The 27,044-nt window shown below is 42.1% G+C and overlaps 1 protein-coding gene across 1 annotated transcript in view; it reads right to left on the bottom strand.

Moving 5' to 3' along the window:
* arhgef10la (Rho guanine nucleotide exchange factor (GEF) 10-like a) overlaps positions 1-27,044 on the bottom strand; it is a 419,992-nt gene that overhangs the window by 8,327 nt on the left and 384,621 nt on the right. The window contains exon 25 of the mRNA XM_060910368.1: positions 10,867-11,036. Coding sequence (XP_060766351.1) covers positions 10,867-11,036 — 170 coding nt within the window. The remainder of the gene's footprint in view (positions 1-10,866; positions 11,037-27,044) is intronic.

Genomic DNA, 27,044 nt, shown 5'->3' with positions numbered 1-27,044 from the left:
AGAACACAATAACTCCAGTGGAAACGAGAGAACCGTTTGTCCTTGCTATGAACATACAGTACCAAGCAAAGGTTTGGATACGCCTTCTAATTCAGTGTTTTTTCTTTATTTTTATTCATTAAAAGACGCTTCATGTCTTAAAGTAATGATGGATGTCGTTGCTCTTTACTTAGCTGAGCGATTCTTGACATAATATGGATTACTACAGTTGTGGTGTCGAATAGGGCTATTTTATTATTTACTGTTTGATCTCAAACTCATTAAGAAGCAAGAAACTCGTCCACTAATTAACTTTTGACGAAACACACCTGCTAATCAAAAAGCATTCCAGGTGACTACCTCGTGAAGCTGGTTAAGATGATGCCAGTAGAGAAGAGGTAGATTTTTAAAGTGCAAATTAAATCCTTGAGTGATTTATACAGTATCAGTGGTTTGTAGTATATACGCCGTACCAGTCGAAAGTTTATACACCCCTACTCATTTATCGTTTTTTTTCTGTATTACCATTTTCTACACTGCAGAATGATACTGAAGACAGCAAAACTCCGAAACAACATATGGAACACACACGGAACAATGTGACACACAAAAAGTTTAAAAAATCCCCCCCCCCCCCCCCCCCCCCACGAGTACCAGGCTACAGGAGGGACAGACCGTAAAGAAATAAGGGGACATTTAAAAAATTTGAATAACAGACATCATAGAAATAAAAGAGTAATGACAAAAAAAAGGCAAAAAAAAAAACAGGAAAGATAAACCAAAATTAGAACCAGAAAAAAAATAATAATAATAATGCCAGTTATGTGCAAAGCATCAAGGTAAACACTGGCTACTTTGAAGAATCTGAAATACGAAACTTTTTTTTTTTTTACACTTTTTTGTTTACCACATAATTCATGATATGTTCCACATTATTTCATAATTTTGATGTCTTCACTATTGTTCTACAATGTAGAAAATACAAAATGCAGGAAAAAAAACATGAATGAGTAGAGTAGGGGTATACAAACTTTTGATGGTCCTGTATGTTGGTAATCCTGCAGGATAAAGCTTTAGCTTTGGTCTGGTCTGAGCTAACTTCCACATTTGGCTGGATTTATAATGGATTCTCGGGTGTACATATAATGTTCGTCAGAATCTTAGTTCTAGTGAACATCGTTAAGTTGCTGTCATGCTAGCAAACATTTGCATCAGGCTAACTGGCATTATTCTATCCACATTCACTGGATATGAGCAACCACGTGCTCTGATTGACTACTCTACTACTAGGTTATCAGCTCATATACCATGAGTAGAGAAAAAAAATGGTGGTATCAAGTATTTAAAAGAAACAGAAATAGCTAAAAGAATATTGTCCCCCCGGGGTGGCACGGTGGTGTAGTGGTTAGCGCTGTCGCCTCACAGCAAGAAGGTCCGGGTTCGAGCCCCGTGGCCGGCGAGGGCCTTTCTGTGTGGAGTTTGCATGTTCTCCCCGTGTCCGCGTGGGTTTCCTCCGGGTGCTCCGGTTTCCCCCACAGTCCAAAGACATGCAGGTTAGGTTAACTGGTGACTCTAAATTGAGCGTAGGTGTGAATGTGAGTGTGAATGGTTGTCTGTGTCTATGTGTCAGCCCTGTGATGACCTGGCGACTTGTCCAGGGTGTACCCCGCCTTTCGCCCGTAGTCAGCTGGGATAGGCTCCAGCTTGCCTGTGACCCTGTAGAACAGGATAAAGTGGCTAGAGATAATGAGATGAGATGAAATATTGTCCCCCCCCCCCCCCGCAATATCTCCTGTTCCACACTCCAGCTCAATTGGTGGCAGTAATTCACCTTTAAGTTGGTTTGCTGCCCACTACCAAAAAACCCTAAAGCAGAAGAACAAAATGGCGGAGCATGTGTTGCTGAACCAACCGAGGATGAAATAAAAACTCTACTCGAAAACAAAACCCCAAAAATATACAAAAAAAGCAACAAAATATGGAATAAAAGTATTGGATGGTAAGAACGTATCTTTTTTTTATTTTTCAATAATTATTATTGCATTTTTCACAAATTGTTCCTGTCATTTTGCCGGTTTGTTTACATTCTAAGCAGAAATTATTTTGTCAGACGTTTTGTATGAAGTTTTTATTGATCGAATTTGCAAACAATAAAAATAAAAATGCTCCGTTTCTCAAAATCCAGTGAATGTGGATAGAATAAAACAGTTACTCCACTCAATCTCGTCGTACACGGCTTATAGCCGACTCGGTGCTACGCACCTCGCTGGCTATCAGCTCATGTACGACTCGATTTCGTGGAATAACTGCTAATTACCTACTTTTGCTCATCTTCACTATAGCCTAGAGACAACTGTGTATGAGTAGTCTACAATTTAGTTAAATCATCTCATCTCATTATCTCTAGCCGCTTTATCCTGTTCTACAGGGTCGCAGGCAAGCTGGAGCCTATCCCAGCTGACTACGGGCGAAAGGCGGGGTACACCCTGGACAAGTCGCCAGGTCATCACAGGGCTGACACATAGACACAGACAACCATTCACACTCACATTCACACCTACGCTCAATTTAGAGTCACCAGTTAACCTAACCTGCATGTCTTTGGACTGTGGGGGAAACCGGAGCACCCGGAGGAAACCCACGCGGACACGGGGAGAACATGCAAACTCCACACAGAAAGGCCCTCGCCGGCCCCGGGGCTCGAACCCGGACCTTCTTGCTGTGAGGCGACAGCGCTAACCACGACACCACCGTGCCACCTAGTTAAATCATATATGGAGTAACATATATCATAACCTCAGTATTGTAAGTTCTATCATGGTTGAAACCGAGTTAACCACATTAGCACGAATCAGATTTGAGTCAAGTCTTGCATATGAGTCACACACATTCACACACATCACATTATCTCTAGCCGCTTTATCCTTCTACAGGGTCGCAGGCAAGCTGGAGCCTATCCCAGCTGACTACGGGCGAAAGGCGGGGTACACCCTGGACAAGTCGCCAGGTCATCACAGGGCTGACACACAGACACAGACAACCATTCACACTCACATTCACACCTACGGTCAATTTAGAGTCACCAGTTAACCTAACCTGCATGTCTTTGGACTGTGGGGGAAACCGGAGCACCCGGAGGAAACCCACGCGGACACGGGGAGAACATGCAAACTCCACACAGAAAGGCCCTCGCCGGCCCCGGGGCTCGAACCCAGGACCTTCTTGCTGTGAGGCGACAGCGCTAACCACTACACCACCGTGCCGCCCGCATATGAGTCTTTGCCAAAATATCCGAATTGTGCATCAAGACCCACAAAGCAGCCAAAGTGACAAACTGTTATGGTTACTTTCATCTGTTCCTCTCTACAGCTCCACTTCCGTAATCAATTTTCAAACAAGCTTCTACAACTGAAAGTGAAGTGTGAAAAACCACACCGGGTGGGTTGGTAAATATTTTATGCATCACAAAACACAGAACACAGCAAGGAAGCCTGTTTGTGGCATCTGGGGAGAACAAGCAAAGGAAAAAAAAAGGAATTAAAGTTGACTACAAGGCATATAGAAAGGATGAATGAACAAAAGGAACAATTGGGCAGAGTGCAAAGGAAAGAACACACACACACACACTCACACATACACACAAAGAGATGCAAGGGGGCTAAAACTGGCATATTACCAATGTGCCACGGCTGCTGTAGTCAAGACAAGAGGGTTTCCATAGCAACTTTGGGAATGGAGAGCTTTGTCTACAGTATTATGCCTTCCTTCCTTCATGTCTTTTCCTTTTCATTAATTCCTGCCACTAACCCCATGGCTCCATTGATGCAGTTTGGATTCTTAAGATAGCTACTTATTCATGGACCGTCCTCAGAGAGTCAGCCGGCAGAACAACCGAGAAACCAGCAAACCACCAAGAAACACTTTGACACACTGTTCAGAGGTTTTGTAATAATAAAGCTCGGGGATAAAAACTGTCTAATACAGACCAAAGTCTTCCTGACAATTCTTTTTATAAAGGTTTTGTGTGTGGCCAATAACTTGAAGACTCATATTTGTCGAGGCACTGGCATCCTGCTCTCAAATAGCTCGATTCAGTCGTTATATTAGAAACAAATCAAGCTGAAATCATTGACTTTCACTGACCTTCTGAGTATTTTACTGGTCTGTAAAAAATGCAACCATTAAATTTCAACCGAGTAGTTTCTCTTCTAAACAGAAAACCAATTTGTTATCATTTGAAGGTCTTATGTGCCTGCTCTGCCCACTTAATCACCCACAGAATGGCACTCGCTGCATTTAATATCTTTTTTTTCCTCCGTTTCTGAGACTATAATAAGCATCTCTGGTTGTATTTTTATCCGGTGTACCCATGAGAGTTTATGGGAAAATCTTAGTAATGAACCTACACATGTAAAACCAACTGGCTTTAGCTGGACTGCATTACAGTGGATAACAACGTTACATCTAAATCTTTCCCAAAAACGAGTAGGAAGTGACTCATATTCTATACCTTTCTTTTTCTTACCTCTACCAACTTTGTTGGAGGAGGTGATGTTTTCACCTCCGTTTGTTTGTCTGTTCCCAACGTAACTCAAAAAGTAGTGAACAGATTTGGATGAAATTTGGTGGAAAGTTAAGCGATGGGCCAAAAAACAATTCATTATATTTTGATTCAAATCCGAATAGCTTAGCTGAGGTATACGCTCTACCGAGTGCCCTTCTAATTTTATTATGATCTTTGAATCATTGTTCACAAACATGACTAGATAAACACCTACCTAGTCAAAAGGTACATCAGTTGATGAAATAAAATATTATTCGATCCACATTCACTAGATATGAGCAATCACATGCTCTGGCTACTCCTACTATGAGGATATCAGCTCATATGCCAGGAGTAGAGAAAAACAAAATGGTGGAGCATGTTTCTGAACCAACTGAGGACGAAATAAAAACTCGAAAACAATCCCAAAAAACACAAAAAAGTAACAAAATATGGAATAAAAGTATCTGATGGTAAGAATGTATCTTTTTTTATTTTTCAAGAATTATTTATATATTATTATTATTATAGCATTTTTCACAAATTGCTAATGTCATTTCACCATTTTGTTTACATTCTAAGTGGAAATGATTTTGTTGGACGTTTTGTAGAAAGTTTTTATTTATCAAATTTGCAAAAAATAAAAATGCTCTGTTTTTCAAAATCCAGTGAATGTGGATAGATTAAAACAATTATTTTGTGGAATAACTGTTATGTCTATACTTAATTATATATTTAAATTATATCACACCTTATTCATATGAATAGTAAATATATAAAAGCAAAATTCACCTCATACACTTTGACTCTGGCCATTGATTCAGAAAAAAATAACAACAACCATCTTGTTTTAAATTTTCCAGATGAACCTGGAAAATATCAGTCAAGTAACTGTGCACTGAAAACCAACTTTTTTTTTTTTTAGTTTTCCAATAGATGCCAAAAAAAAAAGATTAAAAATTTTGCCCCCTTGATTTATCATTGGTCATGATTGGGACTATTGAGCACCAACAGACATTTCATCATAAAGCAAAGCAAAGAAAATATATCTCATCTCATCTCATTATCTCTAGCCGCTTTATCCTGTTCTACAGGGTCGCAGGCGAGCTGGAGCCTATCCCAGCTGACTACGGGCGAAAGGCGGGGTACACCCTGGACAAGTCGCCAGGTCATCACAGGGCTGACACATAGACACAGACAACCATTCACACTCACATTCACACCTACGCTCAATTTAGAGTCACCAGTTAACCTAACCTGCATGTCTTTGGACTGTGGGGGAAACCGGAGCACCCGGAGGAAACCCACGTGGACACGGGGAGAACATGCAAACTCCGCACAGAAAGGCCCTCGCCGGCTACAGGGCTCGAACCTGGACCTTCTTGCTGTGAGGCGACAGCGCTAACCGCTACACCACCGTGCCACCCTAAATGTTATATATATTGTTATTTTCCAGATGACTAGACAACATCTTGAAAATATTTGAAAAAGATCACATATACAAAATATTGACAGGCAGGAAATTAAGAAGAAAAAAAAAGTTGAAATTTAACATCTACTGATGTTCATGGACATCAACGTCAGCGGATGTAAAATGTCAACAGGTGACAATGGCCATGTCAGTAATGGATGGAAATATTAAATCTAACGTAATCCGCTGATGTTGATGGACATCAGTTTTGTCATACCGTTAAGTGCTTATGTTAAATGTTTGTCATATTTTCTCAGAGAATAAAATAACACAAGCTAAAAGTTTACGCTGAGACTGGATGGACTGAAGTACCTGTGTTGATATGCCTTGAATTTCAATCAAAGATCTTATTTTAGTTTTTCCTCTGACAAACCCAGTTGTTTAGTATTCTCTTTTGAAATACCAAAATGGACTAGCACTACCCTTTTGGATCAAGTTGATGCTCACTTACCGTAGCATAAAAACATTCACATGGTATTTTGAAAAGCTGGAGGCCCATTAATCCTTTTCCTGTCTGTTTGAAAACACATCAGAGTGCTTTTCAGCAGTGTTTTTATCTTTCCAAAGTACCTGCATCTCCCTCAGAGAGAACATTTCACAGATTTACGTGCACACACACACACAAAATATAAAATTACTCATTTCTACAGCAACTGGCCCATAACAAACCTCGATACGATAAATGTGTTTGAAGGGAGGATGTCCAATGTGCAAATAAGCATTTTTTGGGGTCCATTTTTGTCCTAGAGACATCATCACCCCATTTTTTTTTCCAGGCAAGTCAGAGAATTAAAAAAATCAGTGTTGACTATTTTTTTTTTTTGCTCCTTTGACTGAAATAAATTAAAAACAATGAACTGAATAGAAAAACAGGAAAATAATCAGCAAATAAGTGGCGACACAAAGCAAAGTCACTGCTACCAACCTGAAGTTCATTACTTCCCCTTAACAGCACATCCTGTATTATTCTATCCACATTCACTGGATATGAGCAATCACGTGCTCTGATACCGTGAGTAGAGAAAAACAAAATGGTGGCGCATGTTACTGAACCAACCACTGACGAAATAAAAACTCTACTCGAAAACAAAACCCCAAAAACATACAAAAAAAAAGGAACAAAAGATGGAATAAAAGTACCTGATGGTAAGAACGTTTTTTTTTTTCAATAATTATTATTATTCTCATCATCATCATCACTTTTTTTTCACAAATTGCTACCGTCATTTCACCGGTTTGTTTACATTCTAAGCGGAAATTATTTTGTCGGACGTTTTGTATAAAGTTTTTATTTATCGAATTTGCATAAAAATAAAAATGCTCCATTTCTCAAAATCCAATGAATGTGGATGGAATAAAACAGTTATAATAATAATAATAATGGCGGCACGGTGGTGTAGTGGTTAGCGCTGTCGCCTCACAGCAAGAAGGTCCGGGTTCGAGCCCCAGAGCCGGCGAGGGCCTTTCTGTGTGGAGTTTGCATGTTCTCCCCGTGTCCGCGTGGGTTTCCTCCGGGTGCTCCGGTTTCCCCCACAGTCCAAAGACATGCAGGTTAGGTTAACTGGTGACTCTAAATTGAGCGTAGGTGTGAATGTGAGTGTGAATGGTTGTCTGTGTCTATGTGTCAGCCCTGTGATGACCTGGCGACTTGTCCAGGGTGTACCCCGCCTTTCGCCCGTAGTCAGCTGGGATAGGCTCCAGCTTGCCTGCGACCCTGTAGAAGGATAAAGTGGCTAGAGATAATTTGATGAGATGAGATAATAATAATAATAATAATAATAATGTTAGATTTATATAGCGCCTTTCAAGAAACCCAAGGACACTTTACAATTATAAACAAATAAAAAAAAAATAACAAAAATAAATAAATAAATGAATAAATAATAAAAAATAAAAGTAAAAAGTCCACCAAGTAGGGATCAAGATGTAATTCCAGTGGTGTAGCAGCCACAGTCCCACCAAAAGGCACACGAAAACAAGTCCCACATCTCCAGCACCGCCGCCGTGACGCCGTCAGCCACGCCATGGATCCACACCACACCTTGGATCCACAAAGCGAGCAGAGAAGCTCCGCCACGCAGAGCACTGGTATGTCCCAAACCGCCTGCACAGCCGCCGCGACGCCACCGAGCAACATCGCTCGGAACATCACGCCAAGCGTTAAAGCACAGAGCGCTGGACAACCACGATGTAAAATGAGCAGCGAGCTCACTGCAGTCCACAGCTGGGAGCGCAGGCATCACCCACAGCGAACCAAGGCCTGGAGGGAACCGACGCCCAAAACTGGGTCTGGAGCTACACCACAACCGGCGGACAAAACACTCAAACATCAAACCACACAAACACACACACACAAAAAAAAAATAAAATAAAATGAAAATTGAAAAAAGCTCTGGTGAGAAGCGGCAGCCAGAATGCGCACGGCGTACTCTCAACCGGAAACGGAGAAAAAAAAGTAAAAAAAAAAAAACACTTATTCCACTCAATCTCATTTTACATGGCTTATAGCCAACTCAGTACTATGCACCTCATCGACTATCATCTCATGTACGACTCGATTTTGTGGAATAACTGTCAATTATTTTATTCCTTTTAGATCACAGCGCACTTTGAGAATCTTCTAGACTTCTAGATACTTCTAGACTGTCCATCATTGAGGCAGTGGAAGGAGTGAAAGCACACATTTCAGTGCCTTTTTGAATAAAACGGACGCTTTGTTTGAGATAAAAAGATTGCACTTTTCAGTCGAGCCTCATCTCGGGAAGAAGATCGTGGAGAATCATGCCGTCTAATGAAAGAAATTTATCTGAGATGTTCTGAAGAAATTGCTGACGATCGCAGGCTGCCATACGATTAAAGCCTTTTGGACTTTGCTTAAAATGAAATGCTTGTATGACTTGCCTCAGACTTTCTCCCAGACACCATAAAAAACAACTTTTTTTTTCCAGGGATAAGATGCTCCAGCTGACCAGAAAAGTATATCATTTCTTAAGCTGTTTTTGAATTCTCTATTCTGATTGGTCAGAAGGTGTTGATTCATTTTCACAAAACAAATCACAGGTGTATATTTAAGTTATTCCACGAAATCGAGTCGTACATGAGATGATAGCCGGCGAGGCGCTTCGCACCGAGTACGACGAGATTGACTGAAATAACTGTTTTATTCTATCAACATTCACTGGATTTTGAGAAACAGAGCATTTTTTATTTTTTTGCAAATTCGATAAATGAAAACTATACAAAACATCCGACAAAATCATTTCCACTTAGAATGTGGGAAAAAAACTTAGTTTTGTTTTTTTTTCGTTTCCGTTTCCGGTTGAGAGTACGTCATGCGCGTTCTGGCTGCCGCTTCTCACCGGAGCTCTTATTTTATTTCTTTTTCTATTTTTTTTTTCTTTCCTGTGTGTTTGTGTAGTTTGATGTTTGTTTGAGTGTTTTGTCCGCCGGTTGTGGTGTAGCTCCGGACCCAGTTTTGGGCGTCGGTTCCCTCCAGGCCTTGGTTCGCTGTGGGTGATGCCTGCACTCCCAGCTGTGGACTGCAGTGAGCTCGCTGCTCATTTTACATCGTGGTTGTCCAGCGCTCTGCGCTTTAACGCTTGGCGTGATGTTCCGAGCGATGTTGCTCGGTGGCGTCGCGGCGGCTGTGCAGGCGGTTTGGGACACACCAGCACTCTGCGTGGCGGAGCTTCTCTGCTCGCTGTGTGGATCCACGGCGTGGTGTTCGAGTGATGTTGCTGACGGCATCACGGCGGCGGTGCTGGAGATGTGGGACTTGTTTTCGTGCGCCTTTTGGTGGGACTGTGGCTGCTACACCACGGGAATTACATCCTGACCCCTACTTGGTGGACTTTTTACATTTTATTTTTTATTATATTTTTATTTATTTATTTATTTATTTATTTTTAAAAGGTGCTATATACATTTAACTTATTATTATTATTATTATTATTATTATTATTATTATTATTATTATTATTATTATTATTATTATGTAAACAAACAGGTGAAATGACAGGAGCAATTTGTACAAGTGTGACAATAATAATTCTTAAAAAATAAAAAGGTTATGTTCTTACCATCAAATACTTTTATTCCATATTTTGTTGCTTTTTTTTTTTGTATGTTTTGTGGTTTTGTTTTTGAATAGAGTTTTTATTTCGTCCTCGGTTGGTTCAGCAACATGTTCCGCCATTTTGTTTTTCTCTACTCACGGTATATGAGTTGATATCCTAGTAGTAGAGCAGCCAATCAGAGCGTGCGATTGCTCATATCCAGTGAATGTACAGTAGATAGAATAATAATGCATTGTTCTCTATCATTTCTATGGTAACAAGTCATTCACAGGGACTTGAATCTGAGGACGATGGAGGAATTTGTACTTTGTAGTTTCTCTGCAAAATGAATAAAACACAGAGATATGCTGTTACTGGAATATTTTCAACTTCAGGTTGGTAACAGAAGCTCCGTATTGCACTGCACTGTCACGTATTTAACCATTTCACTATAATGATACACCAAGGAGAATTTAATCCGAGCTGTGAAACAGATACATATATAATTAATTCTGTTTTGTTGTAATTCCTTTGTGATGCATGAAAGAAAAGTCATCACCTTAGAACATGTATAATTCAGGAAAAGCCGAAAGGTCAGAAGATATGAGCTCTGAGCTCTATGGATGATTAAATAGTCTCCAGTCATCTCTTACATTTTTAAGAGTGTCATAAAATAAACAGAGCAAAAAAAAAAAAAAAATCAAGTCTGAAGCTGAACTGCAGTAGTTGCAGTAGCATCAAACACTCGATATGGATTTGTTTTTGCCTTCATTTTGAATTTTACTTGGATCATTATGATAATTGTGAACTCTACTTACTTGAACTGTGAAATGAAGAGCGCGTAGAGATGTTGATCTCTTGTAGGTGTTCCAGGGTTTCCGTGTGGAACAAGCGAATGCAGGAGCCCTGAGAAAACGCCATCCACACCCCTCCACCGGCTCGTACCATATGAGCGACGCTAACCATCGGATCCTGGTGGACTTCAAAGCTCTGAGAAACGAGGGAAGAAATAAAGAAAAATTAGTAAAGAGGTCAGCGATGGCTTATGGTGATGTTAGACGGGAGGCTAAAATCAAATATCAATCATTATTCTATCCACATTCACTGGATATGATCAATCGTGCGCTCTGATTGGTTACTCTACAATGATGATATCAGCTCATATACCATGAGTAGAGAAAAACAAAATGCCCAGTCCAGCCAGTTCATGTACAATGAGATTGAGTGGAATAATTGTTTTATGATATCTACGTTCACTGGATTTTGAGAAACAGCTTTTGAACCAGTCTTTTAAAAAAAAAAAAAGGCAACAAATTTTAAAGGAGAACTGAAGGCAATTTTTTTTTTATTATCAAAATTCTATTTATGTCATTTTATTAAATATCGGAATGCATTTTTGATCACTATTTTGTCGCTGCTACAGTATAGCAAGTTATGAGTGTTTGAAATATGCTCTGTAATATATCAGTTCATATGTCAAAGCAACGGCCGTAAACGAGATTTCTTGAGACCTGTACGAGACATCGTAGGACGGAAGTAAAACGTACAGCGGAAATCAAAGTGACCGACATCTGCCAACGTTGTCAAAAGACGCGCTTTCAAATGCTGATGTGATCAAGCCGGAAGTTTTTTTTTTTTGTTTTGATAGCAATCAGGAAAGTTTGAAAAAAGTAGGCAGTAATCGTCATTTAAACTCGTTTTTGTGCAAGATTTCGTTTGGAAAACAGTTTTCAAAATGGCGGCACGGACACCTGGCTGACACTTCTTCACGTTTCGAAGTCTCGCACAAGTCTCGTGAAGATCGCGCGGATAAGCGGCGCCTGCCGTGGACCAAACGAACTAAATTCAACACGACTAAAAACCGAATAGGCCGATAAGTATAATATTTAATTGCAATTAGTTGCCAATACGAGTCACGATATAAGGTTACTAAAACCGAAAACGTACTTGAATAGCACGTTAATTAAGAAATAAAACAAGTTTAAAAATGACTTCAGTTCTCCTTTAATGCTTAAAGATGAAGAATGTAAACAAACTGGCGAAAAAAGGCTATAATAATATTAATTGTTGGAAAAAAAAAACAGATAGCATCAAATACTTTCATTCCATACTTTGGTGCTTTTTTGGGGGGGGATTTTATTTTCAAGTAGTTTTTATTTCATCCTTGGTTGGTCCAGTAACATGTTCCGCCATTTTGTTTTTCTCTACTCATGGTATATGAGCTGATATCCTAGTAGTAGAGTAGCCAATCAGAGCGTGCGATTGCTCATATCCAGTGAATGTGGATAGAATAATTCGTGTACCTTTTACAACTGACTAAACTGAGTTTTATGAAACATTTGGGAAGAATGAATTAAACCCTTATGCAGTATGTGTTCCTTAATATGAAGTGTTTATGAGGAAAATATACTGTACTGTGAATAAATTCTCAAAAAAATCTACATTACAAATATTACATTAAAGGAACAGTCCACCGTACTTCCATAATGAAATATGCTCTTATCTGAATTGAGACGAGCTGCTCCGTACCTCTCCGAGCTTTGCGCGACCTCCCAGTCAGTCAGACGCTTTCAGACGTGCTGTCACTCCTGTTAGCAATGTAGCTAGGCTCAGTATGGCCAATGGTATTTTTTGGGGCTGTAGTTAGATGCGACCAAACTCTTCCGCGTTTTTCCTGTTTACATAGGTTTATATGACCAGTGATATGAAACAAGTTCAGTGACACAAATTGAAACGTAGCGATTTTCTATGCTATGGAAAGTCCGCACTATAATGACAGGCGTACTAACACCTTCTGCGCGCTTCGGCAGCGCATTGATATCTGAGCTCCGTATCAATGTGCTGCCGAAGGTGTTAGTACGCCTGTCATTATAGTGCGGACTTTCCATAGCATAGAAAATCGCTACGTTTCAATTTGTGTCACTGAACTTGTTTCATATCACTGGTCATATAAACCTATGTAAACAGGAAAAACGCGGAAGAGTTTGGTCGCATCTAACTACAGCCCCAAAAAATACCATTGGCCATGCTGAGCCTAGCTACATTGCTAACAGGAGTGACCGCGTCTGACTGACTGGGAGGTCGCGCAAAGCTCGGACAGGTACGGAGCAGCTCGTCTCAATTCAGATAAGAGCATATTTCATTATGGAAGTACGGTGGACTGTTCCTTTAATATTGCCTCGTCAATTAACTCCCCTTTTATCCAGTAGTTGGTTGAATCATGACACAAACCCTAAACACTAATGGTTTATAAGTAGGCCAGGGAGGCCTGGATACCAATGAGAATCAACAAACTGACATAATTGGGACATAGTAGTTTATAGAGCTTGTTGTAGCACCGCAAAAACACTCGAATCGCTCACTTCCTCTCTCCTTGTCCTTCTTTCTCTTCTAAAACCTGGAAAAGTCTGCAAAAACAACATAGTGGTCCATAATGGCACCAGTTCCATAAAGAAAATGTATCCACTGCCGTTTTATCCACCCACACACACACACACCACCCGCACTGTTGTTTACTCAGTCTTGTTGAACCCAAGAGCAAAGATTTGTTCATACACATGAAGTATAAAAAGCCTCGTCTGTCACCAGGCGCTCAGACGCAGGCTGCATTTGGCAGCATTAAGTCTGAAGAGTGAACACGCAAACATAAATGAGGTGCTGTATGGAGTGACCAAGGGCTTCTTTTCATGAACCGCATTCCTGATATAAGTGGCACTACAGCGCATTATCGCTTGAAGACCCATAAGGCCAGTCTCAGCTGTGCCACGGGTCAATTTCGCCTTATTTGAGACTCTGCAAAACTACACTGCAAGACTCTTAATGATCCCACGAGTCATGCTGGCTCCAATTTAAGGGCATTTACCTTCGGTTCTTCGCCGTAGTGCACTGTTTGCCACTAAATAACAAAGCTGAAAGTTTCCACAAAGTACAAAGTTACTGAAATGATTTATGGCTTTGGATACAGATGTGGTCACAGGAACGGAAATGAAGCTGCCACTTCGCTCGAGTGATTTTACTGTTAAAGCTACTGATGATAACGAAATAATCTCTCATTCATTCAGTCTGTTTTGTGATTTTGACTTAATTTCTTTTTAGTTATTAGGTAGACTTTTTAAGATTTTCTCCACCATCATCTCTGCAGACTATGCAAGGGCTCTTTTTTTTATGATGTACAGGCATTTTGACAACCGAAACAGCCAAATGGTTAGAGAAGCAGCTTTGGGACCAAAAGGTTGCCGGTTTGATTCCCTGGACCAGCAGGAATGGCTGAAGTGCCCTTGAGCAAGGCACCTAACCCCAACTGCTCCTCAGGCTACTCTGGGTACGTTGTATGCTGCTCTGGATAACAACGGTAGATAAATGCCATGAATGTAATGTAATGTATTCCAAGCTGCATTACAAACTGAACCAACACCTTAATCAAACTGTAACATTCACTGACTCCTCAACATCATCATATTTGGAGGTAGACAGCAAAGACAAGGTGACAAAGTAGCGTAAATTATCTCATCTCATCTCATTATCTCTAGCCGCTTTATCCTTCTACAGGGTCGCAGGCAAGCTGGAGCCTATCCCAGCTGACTACGGGCGAAAGGCGGGGTACACCCTGGACAAGTCGCCAGGTCATCACAGGGCTGACACATAGACACAGACAACCATTCACACTCACATTCACACCTACGCTCAATTTAGAGTCACCAGTTAACCTAACCTGCATGTCTTTGGACTGTGGGGGAAACCGGAGCACCCGGAGGAAACCCACGTGGACACGGGGAGAACATGCAAACTCTGCACAGAAAGGCCCTCGCCAGCCACGGGGCTCGAACCCGGACCTTCTTGCTGTGAGGCGACAGCGCTAACCACTCCACCACCGTGCCACCCCTATGTAAATTATAACATGTCCATATCATTTTTGGAAAATATACTTATTAGTCTTTATTTGTAAGTAAAAATGCCAAATATATTGCTATTTTAGTCGAGCCACAATTTTTCTTTTCTTTTTCTTATTGTTTTCCAGAATTCAAGCAGTGCAACATCTCATCTCATCTCATCTCATCTCATTATTTCTAGCCGCTTTATCCTTCTACAGGGTCGCAGGCAAGCTGGATCCTATCCCAGCTGACTACGGGCGAAAGGCGGGGTACACCCTGGACAAGTTGCCAGGTCATCACAGGGCTGACACATAGACACAGACAACCATTCACACTCACATTCACACCTACGCTCAATTTAGAGTCACCAGTTAACCTAACCTGCATGTCTTTGGACTGTGGGGGAAACCGGAGCACCCGGAGGAAACCCACGCGGACACGGGGAGAACATGCAAACTCCACACAGAAAGGCCCTCGCCGGCCACGGGGCTCGAACCCAGGACCTTCTTGCTGTGAGGCGACAGCACTAGCAGTGCAACATCTGATGTGATTTTTCAGAGTGCCATGAAAATGAGATTGCTATTGTGTATTATTCTATCTACATTCACTGGATATGAGCAATCGCATGCTCTGATTAGCTACTCTACGACTAGGATATCAGCTCATATACCATGAGTAGAGAAAAACAAAATGGTGGAGCGTTTTGCTGAAAGAACCAAGGATGAAATAAAAGCGCTACTCGCAAATAAAACCCCAAAAAATACAAAAATAAAGCAACAAAATATGGAATAAAAATATTTGATGGTAAGAATGTTTTTTTCAAGAATTATCATCACTTTTTTTTCACAAATTGCTCCTGTCATTTCACCGGTTTGTTTACATTCTAAGCGGAAATTATTTTGTCGGATATTTTGTATAAAGTTTTTATTTATCGAATTTGCATAAAAATAAAAATCCTCCATTTCTCAAAATCCAATGAATGTGGATGGAATAAAACAGTTATTCCACTCAATCTCATTTTACATGGCTTATAGCCAACTCAGTACTATGCGCCTCGTCGACTATCATCTCATGTACGACTCGATTTTGTGGAATAACTGTCAATTATTTTATTCGTTTTAGATCACAGCACACTTTGAGAATCTTCTAGACTTCTAGATACTTCTAGACTGTCCATCACTGAGGCAGTGGAAGGAGTGCAAGCACACATTTCAGTGCCTTTTTGAATAAAACGGACGCTTTGTTTGAGATAAAAAGATTGCACTTTTCAGTCGAGCCTCATCTCGGGAAGAAGATCGTGGAGAATCATGCCGTCTAATGAAAGAAATTTATCTGAGATGTTCTGAAGAAATCGCTGACGATCGCAGGCTGCTATACGATTAAAGCCTTTTGGACTTTGCTTAAAATGAAATGCTTGTATGACTTGCCTCAGACTTTCTCCCAGACACCATAAAAAACTTTTTTTTTTCCAGGGATAAGATGCTCCAGCTGACAAGAAAAGTATATCATTTCTTAAGCTGTTTTTGAATTCTCTATTCTGATTGGTCAGAAGGTGTTGATATGAGCAATCGCACGCTCTGATTAGCTACTCTACGACTAGGATATCAGCTCATATACCATGAGTAGAGAAAAACAAAATGTCATAGTGTTTGCTGAAAGAACCAAGGATGAAATAAAAGCTCTACTTGCAAACAAAACCCCGAAAAATACAAAAATAAAGCAACAAAATATGGAATAAAAATATTTGATGGTAAGAACATACATATATATTTTTTTCAAGAATTATTATTATCGCTTTTTTTATTTGCTAACAAATACAAACAAATACAAAGTATCAAGGACAGAATGAAACAAATTAATACATACACATGAGATACAACAGAAACACTGACGTAACATTAACAACGGTTTCAAAGGCTGGACAGTACTGCTAATATGTTGACAGAGATGTAACAGGACACACGGAGACAAATTCGACAGAGATAAACAAGAGCTATATTGCTGTATTGAGGTATTTCACTCACGTGACCAAGTCATGTGATGCTGCCATTTTGGACGGCACGGCTCGAATCAGTTTGAATGTGAGGAAGGCGACAAACGAAAAACATAAAAGAAAAAGGAGCGAGATGCAGAAAACACCTTCACTATCCAGCGACGTAGGGCATTTACAGGGCGAGCAGAGGGAGAGGTATTTGCAAAAATTGAGGTTAGCGGGCTTAGAGAACGACGTTTACCTGCTTCCACCAGGATTGTTCACTGACGTACGGAAGTACACGAAGCCCTCGTCTTTACCTGACTTCGGCCCACGTGATCTGTGTACCTATGTCGTTAAAAACCCATCGCCATACACAGGTATTGATCTGAAAGCGTATAAGAGTTTGGATGCCTACAAATATTTTGTGTCAGGCTGGGTAACATGCCTACATCAGCGGGTCGTCCCTGGAGCCGGTGGTCGCCATCTGATTACAGCTAAGGTTTGTTCACATTTTCATTTACTTTCGGTCCTCAGGATAAACAAAATGTTATTAAATGTCATTGAAATAACTTCTTAGTCTGTTGAGACATGGCCCGTTATAAATTTGCTGTTACCAGGCAATGACCAAGAACTGTATTATTAGGGTCGGTGTAGTTGTAGCAGTGTATTAGCAACTAGCTGTTAGCACTAGCTAATGTCAACAACAGTAGCTAGTATGTTACTGTAGCAATATTTATGTTCAGTCATTTGGATGACTGTTAAAACCTTTCAGTCTCAAGTTTTTCCTTTACTGGATTTACTAGTTTACTGAGCTAGCGCGCTCTCCGGCCGAGCCGGGAGCCATCGCGCGCTCTCCGGCCGAGCCGGGAGCCATCGCGCGCTCTCCGGCCGAGCCGGGAGCCATCGCGCGCTCTCCGGCCGAGCCGGGAGCCATCGCGCGCTCTCCGGCCGAGCCGGGAGCCATCGCGCGCTCTCCGGCCGAGCCGGGAGCCATCGCGCGCTCTCCGGCCGAGCCGGGAGCCATCGCGCGCTAGCTCAGTAAACTAGTAAATCCAGTAAAGGAAAAACTTGAGACTGAAAGGTTTTAACAGTCATCCAAATGACTGAACATAAATATTGCTACAGTAACATACTAGCTACTGTTGTTGACATTAGCTAGCTTGCCGTCCAAAATGGCGGACACCGGGGCGTCACGTGACCCTGTGACGTCAGGTGAAAAACCTCAATAGGGGAGGCTGGGTGGGGTTGGTTAGGGGTAATGAATGTGCATGTGAGATGGAGGAGGGTAGGAGGGGGGGATTTGGAGGGGTTTTGGGCCTTGAGTTATGGGTGGAGGGACAGTGTGTGTATGTTGGGGGGGAGCGGAGTTTGTGATAGTGAGCACACGTGTGTGTGTGTGTGAGTGTATATAAGCAGTGCTGGTCTAGTGTCGGGCCAGGGAGAAAGAAGCTGGATCATAATGAAGGGGGGGGAGGGAGTATTATTTTATTTGCTAATCCTTTGTGTTAGTAATTTTTTTATAGATAGTGATTCTAAAAATAATAGTTCTTTAATAGTTAATTACCGTACGATGACTACCTGAGCACCTGTTCATGGCTGTGGTGCCAGCCGCCCCTGCCCAAGCTAAGTCATGATGGGACGACCGAGGGGAGGGGGAGGTACTGCATGAGGCAGGGCTCCGGGCCCCCACACACCGACACCAGCCCCCCATAACCTCCGCACAACACGCCCTACCTATCCTATATATGACTGCATATGACAAGAATGTATGCCTTCTCTAAAGTGTACTGCATTAAAAGAAGAGGGCGTGCAGGGTGAAAACCTGCCCAGATCTTCACCTACACGCCCCCCGCACCCTATATATTCAAAGATATATATATTTTTTTTTTTCATTTTTTATTGAGGGTTACATTAAATATCCATAGATAACATACACATGGCCCTCAGAAAAATAACTGGCAAAGATGAAATTAACACTATCAAAAAGGTAAATAAAATTAAAATATTCTATCTATTTAAAAACATTATTAAGAATGACACAATTCTAGGGCGGCACGGTGGTGTAGTGGTTAGCGCTGTCACCTCACAGCAAGAAGGTCCTGGGTTCGAGCCCCGGGGCCGGCGAGGGCCTTTCTGTGTGGAGTTTGCATGTTCTCCCCGTGTCTGCGTGGGTTTCCTCCGGGTGCTCCGGTTTCCCCCACAGTCCAAAGACATGCAGGTTAGGTTAACTGGTGACTCTAAATTGACCGTAGGTGTGAATGTGAGTGTGAATGGTTGTCTGTGTCTATGTGTCAGCCCTGTGATGACCTGGCGACTTGTCCAGGGTGTACCCCGCCTTTCGCCCGTAGTCAGCTGGGATAGGCTACAGCTTGCCTGCGACCCTGTAGAAGGATAAAGTGGCTAGAGATAATGAGATGAGATGAGATGAGACACAATTCTAAAAAAATGATGTCATACTCAGCCTTCGGCTGAACTTGATGGGCGATTTACACAACTTCATGTCACGCGGTAGACTGTTCCATAATTTCGCCGCACTAAACCTAAATGATTTCTGACCAAATGATTGTCTGCATTTTGGGAGAATTACATTACAGCTACTGTTCCTGGTGTTCTTTTGATGAATCTGGTTATAAACTTTGAACTTTTCGCTGATGTAACCAGGCGCCTGACCATTCAAGGCTTTGAACACCAACTTCACTTTAGCGCGTGCGACTTTTTCTTTGAAAGGGACGATATTCAGCTCATCAAATAGGGCCTTCGATGGTGCATCCCATTGAGCATCCAGAATAATCCGCGCAGCTCGCTTTTGTAGACGTAGCATGGTGTCACTGATACTCACTGAAGAATCTCCCCACACTACCGCACCATAGTCCATAACAGGCTGGATCACAGCATTATAATAACTAATTCTTGCTCTTTTATTTAGAAATTTTCTTGTCCGCTTTAACAAACCCAGTCTCTTGGATATCTTTGCAGCCGTTTTCTTGGAATGAACCGCCCAAGAAAGTGTGTCATCGAGATGGATTCCGAGTAACTTGCTGGTTTTAACACTGTTGATAAGATTTCCAGAGATTGTTACAGCAAGGGACTCGCCTTCCGTCTCCAGCTTACTGTGCTTAGGTCTACTGCACACCAGCATGGTTTTAGTTTTCTCAGCATTCAGTGCCATTTTGTTGTTTCTTGCCCACTTATCGATAAGCGAAAGATCTTCCTGTAGCAACGCTTCCACTGTGTGGATATCACGTCCTGATGCAAGTTGTGTAGTATCATCTGCATAAATGTACATGTTGGCCTTCTTCACGTGTAGAGGTAAATCATTTATGAAGACAATAAACAGCAGTGGGCCCAATATCGACCCTTGTGGGACCCCAGATGTCACAGGAAGAGAGCTTTCCTTGGACACTAACTTTCTGCAAGCGCCCTTCCAGGTATGACCGGAACCATTCTAAAGATTCATCAGAGAACCGGTATACCTTAAGCTTCTTTAACAAGATGCCGTGATCGACCAGGTCGAAGGCTTTTCTGTAATCAATGAGCGTAATAAGCCTCCTCTAAAATGTATTTGCATTAAAAGAAGCGAGGAGTGCAGCGAAGCACCTGCAGAGGTTTCCCACATGCACTCCTCCCCTGCCCTAGTCTATCATGTTGTTCTTGTTGAAGGTGGGCAAATGGTGTGTGCTTCCTAATGTGTAGAGCATTTAAAAGAGGATAAGGCGCGCTGTGCAATACCAAGAATAGGCAGGTATCAGAGTGCATGCGTGGGGTGGGCGGGGCGCTGAGAGGACCTTGGGACCCTGACCCATCAACCCTCCCAATTATTATCGCATTTTTTTCACAAATCGCTACTGTATTTTCTCCGGTTCGTTTACATTCTATGCGGAAATGATTTTGTCTGACGTTTTGTATTAAGTTTTTATTTATTGAATTTGCAAAAAATATAAATAAAATGTTCTGTTTCTCACAATGCAGTGAATGTTGATAGAATAAAACAGTTATTCCATTCAATCTCGTCATACATGGATTATAGACAACTCGGTGCTACACGCCTCGTCGGCTATCATCTCGTACGACTCGATTTCATGGAATAACTGAAATAGTTAGATGCAATTAACATGCGCCTTAAGGTCAACAGAAGATTTATGATTTGTTTTTTTTTTCCTATTAGTAAATATGTCAATGTCCTTAATGCAAAATTTTGTAATTGCACAATTTGTATAAGTCTGTATCTTACACTAATGGCCCTTTTCCACTACCCTTTTTCAGCTCACTTCAGCTCACTTCAGCTCGCTTCAGCTCACTTCAGCCCGACACGGCTCGCGTTTCGACTACCAAAGAACAGCACGACTCGGCTCGCTTCAGCCCTGCTTAGCCCCTAAAACTCGCACGGTTTTGGAGTAGGGCTGAAGCGAGCCAAAGCGAGCCGAGTGAGTCTGGGGGCGTGAGCAGACACTCCCCTGTGCACTGATTGGTGAGGAGGAGTGTCCTCACATGCCCACACACGCCCCGCGAGCACGCTGGGATCTGTAAACACCGTAAACCCGGAAGAAGAAGAATTACGAATTACGAGAATTTCTGAAGCCTTATGCGCCTCGCCTCATCTATACGCTCTTGCCAGTATCTGTTGGCGTTGTCGGTGACAACAAGCCACAGCACCAAGACCAGCAATACTAACGACTCCATGTTTATTGTTTACTATTCGGGTCGTGAGACTACCGCTTAAAAGCTCACTGATGTCACTGTTTGCGCTGCTTAACGACATCACGTGACGTCCACCCACTTTCGCTAACTCCACCCAATGTGTCCACCCACTTCCAGCCAGCACGGTTCAGCGCGGTTGTAGTCGAAATGCAACTCCAGCAGCCCCGCTCAGCTCGACTCAGCCCAACTCAGCACGGCACGGCTCAGCCCGATTCAGCCGCGTTTGTAGTGGAAAAGCGGCATTACTTATAAGTCACAAGCTAAGCAGTGTTTCCTTGTTCTTAAGTGCTGTTAGCGCAACACGATAAATGTGAAAATGTGCACTATGCCACCAGAGTATAGAAAAAAGAAAATACATGCTATCTCACTAGAATGCACCTCAATCTACTGTGACTGGGAAACGAATGGCGGTCTGACTCAGGGGTTGTCAACTGGAAGTGGTCTGAGCAAAGTATTTCAGTAGATCAAACCGTTCAACCATTCTCTATACTGTTTATCCATCAGGGTCATGGGGGAAGCTGGAGGCAATCCCAGCTGCCTTTGTGTGAGAGGCGGGTAACATCCTGGATAGTTCGCTAATCTATTGCAGGGCTAACACGCAGATGAAAAACCATTCATGCTCATATTCACATCTATTGAGGTTTTTCACCCATGTGACCAAGTCATGTGAGGCTGCCATTTTGGACGTCACGGCTCGAATCAGTTTGAATGCGAGGAAGGCGACAAACGAAAAACATAAAAGAAAAAGGAGCGAGATGCAGAAAACACCTTCACTATCCAGCGATGTAGGGCATTTACAGGGCGAGCAGAGGGAGAGGTATTTGCAAAAATTGAGGTTAGCAGGCTTAGAGAACGACGTTTACCTGCTTCCACCAGGATTGTTCACTGACGTACGGAAGTACACGAAGCCCTCGTCTTTACCTGACTTCGGCCCACATGGTCTGTATACCTATGTCGTTAAAAACCCATCACCATACACAGGTATTGATCTGAAAGCGTATAAGAGTTTGGATACCTACAAATATTTTGTGTCAGGCTGGGTAACATGCCTACATCAGCGGGTCGTCCCTGGAGCCGGTGGTCGCCATCTTATTACAGCTAAGGTTTGTTCACATTTTCATTTACTTTCGGTCCTCAGGATAAACAAAATGTTATTAAATGTCATTGAAATAACTTCTTAGTCTGTTGAGACATGACCCGTTATAAATTTGCTGTTACCAGGCAATGACCAAGAACTGTATTATAAGGGTCGGTGTCTGTGTTGTAGCAGTGTACTAGCAACTAGCTGTTAGCACTAGCTAATGTCAACAACATCATAGCTGGTATGTTACTGTAGCAATGTTTACGTTCAGTCATTTGGATGACTGTTAAAACCTTTCAGTCTCAAGTTTTTCCTTTACTGTATTTACTAGTTTACTGTAATTATGATCCGGCAGCTATTTACACCGGATCCAGTGTAAATAGCTGCCGGAGCGCGCTCCGGAACCTCGGCCGGAGCACTCCAGGAGCAAGCCGGAGCGTGCTCCGGCAGCTATTTACACTGGATCCGGTGTAAATAGCTGCCGGATCATAATTACAGTAAACTAGTAAATACAGTAAAGGAAAAACTTGAGACTGAAAGGTTTTAACAGTCATCCAAATGACTGAACGCAAACATTGCTACAGTAACATACCAGCTATGATGTTGTTGACATTAGCTAGCTTGACCTTCAAAATGGCGGACACCGGGGCGTCACGTGACCCTGTGACGTCAGGTGAAAAACCTCAATTGGCAATTTTAAGTTGAACTAATCTGCATGCCTTTGGACTGTGGAAGGAAACCAGAGCACCTGGAGGAAACACACAGGCATGAGGAGAACATACAAACTCCACAAAGAAAGGCCCCAGTCAGTCTTGAGGTTCGAACCCAGAACCTTCTTGCTGTGAGGCGACAGTGCTAACCTCTGCACCACCGTGACACTCCTAGAACTGATAAATGTATTTTAAAAATTGCTGTAATTCAGCAACTCTAGACTTCTATCCATGAACCAGCTTGGCTTGTGTTGCAGACCTTCTGCTGTCGCCTAGAGACATTACCTTACAAAGTGGAGAATTTTCACAGACTCATAGATTTTTCATTTTATGTAAATTTTTGCATCTCTGTGCAAAGAAAAGGGTTTTATATCCTGATGACGAGGTTTGGTTGAAATCAGAAAGAAAGTAGGTCAAGTCCCTTTGTGGCTTTAAATGGGCGAGTGACTTTACAGCTGTCCAGGAAAGGTTTCACTGTGCTGGTCTGGAATGGACCTAATAGCCTGGTTATGCAACCATTTCACACGATCCATAACATCTACTCAAATATCAGAGGCACATCAGGTTCCGTCAAAGTGGTGCACAGTGTAAAAAAAAAAAAAAGTTCTGGACTTTTTCTCAGAAAAGTCCACAAGAAAAGAAGAGGCTGTTAAGGCCCTCTTGTATAATAAGAAAGAGGAGACATTGAACAAGTGCTGCCCTAATGAGGTACAAGAGCACTGCACTGCTCCTTATCAGGCCTCTGCATGCAAGCCCTTGAGGTCTAGCATTGAAAAGCTCCCACTGCGAGTTCTCCAGTGCAAGGGTGATGGTGATTAGTTGGCAGGGGCAATTCTACGAGGGGATGCAACACTGTTCTTTCCCGTCCGCCCCATCAGATGGGGATTAGCACCTGTTCATGTGTACCCTTGCCAAAGGCAGCTCCTTTGTTTGAGTGCAGGGGAGATGAGGGAGACTTCCTTTGATGGGTTTTCTCTTTTAATTGAATTGCCCTGGCAGTGGATGTATTTCTCATTCTGTCTCTCATCATGCACTGCTCTCTGTTGGGTGAGTGGAATTTGGCTTGATTCTTTTCTCACTTCCCCAATGAAGACAAGAAAAAGTTGTCACACAATACCCCTTATAAACATCTATAAAGTTGGTTTATATCCTGTTTCCTGTTTGCCTTCACAGCAGAGTGGTGAATCCAAAGACAGTAGTCGTTCCATTAAATCTCAAGAGATGTCAGTCTTCATTATTTGCATCTTCTCCTCATCAGAAGAGCTGAATGCAGATGGCCTTAATCTCTCAGTTCTTTCAAGATATGAAAACACTGTATTTGCTCAAAATTATGATGACGACTACAACAACTACGACCTAGACCGTCGACGATGCTGTAGCTCACTCCGGCCCCGTCTAGTCCAAAAGGAACTATCTAAAGTGGGCCACCTTGCACAATAAATTTTGCAAGCTATATCCACCCTAGGAATATCGACCTATTTGCCATAAAGAATCCAAAACAACGAGGAATTGACCAAGAAGAAGCTATTTTTGTTAACCTGCTCATTAAGGCTTAATTAGTCCATAACTTCATTAATAATTGTAATTAAGCAAATCTAGGTAGAAGTTCTATGCACCCTAGGTACCCCTACCTTCATGCCAGGAAGAATCAAAATGGGTGAAGAATTGAGGGAGAAGAAGCGATTTGTGTGGAAACTGCTCATTAGGGACTGATTAATTACTCCATATCTTCATTATTAATTGCAATTATGCAAATTTGGGTAGAAGATATATGCACCCCAGGCAGACAGACCTTCCTGCCAAAAAGAATAAAAATCAGTGAAGAATTGAGAGAGAAAAAGCGATTTTTGTGAAATGTGGACGACGCCAGACAGACAACAGACAACACATGATGGCATAAACTTATCACCTGTCGGATGAATGAGATAATAATAATAATAATAATAATAGTATTAGTAGTATCCAAAATGTTATCCATTCAATATATTTCGCGAAAAACTACCAAATTCTCATCTCATTATCTCTAGCCGCTTTATCCTGTTCTACAGGGTCTCAGGCAAGCTGGAGCCTATCCCAGCTGACTACGGGCGAAAGGCGGGGTACACCCTGGACAAGTCGCCAGGTCATCACAGGGCTGACACATAGACACAGACAACCATTCACACTCACATTCACACCTACGGTCAATTTAGAGTCACCAGTTAACCTAACCTGCATGTCTTTGGACTGTGGGGGAAACCGGAGCACCCGGAGGAAACCCACGCGGACACGGGGAGAACATGCAAACTCCACACAGAAAGGCCCTCGCCAGCCACGGGGCTCGAACCCAGACCTTCTTGCTGTGAGGCGACAGCGCTAACCACTACACCACCATGCCGCCACTACCAAATTCTACTGGAAAATATTTCTGTTTCTGAACAGCTCTCTGGCTGTTTACCCATGCTTGGTAAAACCATTTTTACTTGAAGAACTCTACAAAACATCTAAATATGCCAAATCACCCTTCAATCTTCTATGTCGCGCTCCTAAGAAGTTTTAACAACAGCATTTGTCCAAAGAGTATCAGTATGAACCAAGATGCTTCCTTACATGTACTCTGGTACGGGGAAACATTCAGAAGGATGGTATCTTTTGCCCAGTTATGCCTGATGCAGGGATGAGAATGAAAAATATTAAAAAAGTCTGAAAAAAGCTTGGGGTTTGGGGGTCGCAGGCACCCAGCGGGGCCCAGGGGCAGAGCCCCGGGAGCTAATGATTTTTGGCTTTTTTTTTTTTACCTTAAAACCATTACATTTTATCAGCAAAAAGTTGCAGTTTATTTGGAAATAAATTCCCCTTCTTGGTGGACGACCAGGTGATTAATATGGTACACGAGACTTGTTTTTAATCAATTCACATTTGATGATTTTAAAAAAAATCAATGCACCTTTTAATATAAACAAGAGCTGTACAGTATTATATTTCTGCATTTTTGCTATTCATGTCTTTGTTAACATGTGGATATCAATGTAAATGAATGAATATATAATTTTTTAAATATATAAAATTCCGGAGCGGCATGGTGGTGTAGTGGTTAGCGCTGTCGCCTCACAGCAAGAAGGTCCGGGTTCGAGCCCCGTGGCCGGCGAGGGCCTTTCTGTGTGGAGTTTGCATGTTCTCCCCGTGTCCGCTTGGGTTTCCTCTGGGTGCTCTGGTTTCCCCCACAGTCCAGAGACATGCAGGTTAGGTTAACTGGTGACTCTAAATTGAGCGTAGGTGTGAATGTGAGTGTGAATGGTTGTCTGTGTCTATGTGTCAGCCCTGTGATGACCTGGCGACTTGTCCAGGGTGTACCCCGCCTTTCGCCCGTAGTCAGCTGGGATAGGCTCCAGCTTGCCTGCGACCCTGTAGAAGGATAAAGCGGCTAGAGATAATGAGATGAGATGAATGAATGAGCTACTGATATCAGAGGCTTTACAGTGGAAGTGTGGCCATCTGTGCTTTTCACCACTGGTTGATGTACGGTATATGAGCTGCACTGCTACTATCACGAGTCTGAAGTGATGCTGGTAACTGGTAGTTTGTCCTCAGAAGTTTCAGTTTGTCTAAAATGATATCATCAGTCTCATATGAAATGTATGTTCTTTCTTGATATACTCTAATCCTTTAAAATGAAGTGCAA

Source organism: Neoarius graeffei, chromosome 26 (genome assembly GCF_027579695.1).
Source record: "Neoarius graeffei isolate fNeoGra1 chromosome 26, fNeoGra1.pri, whole genome shotgun sequence".
NCBI classification, from domain to species: Eukaryota; Metazoa; Chordata; class Actinopteri; order Siluriformes; family Ariidae; genus Neoarius; species Neoarius graeffei.
The sequence above is the reverse complement of the archived record's forward strand: the minus strand, read 5'-3'. Positions and strand labels throughout refer to the sequence as shown.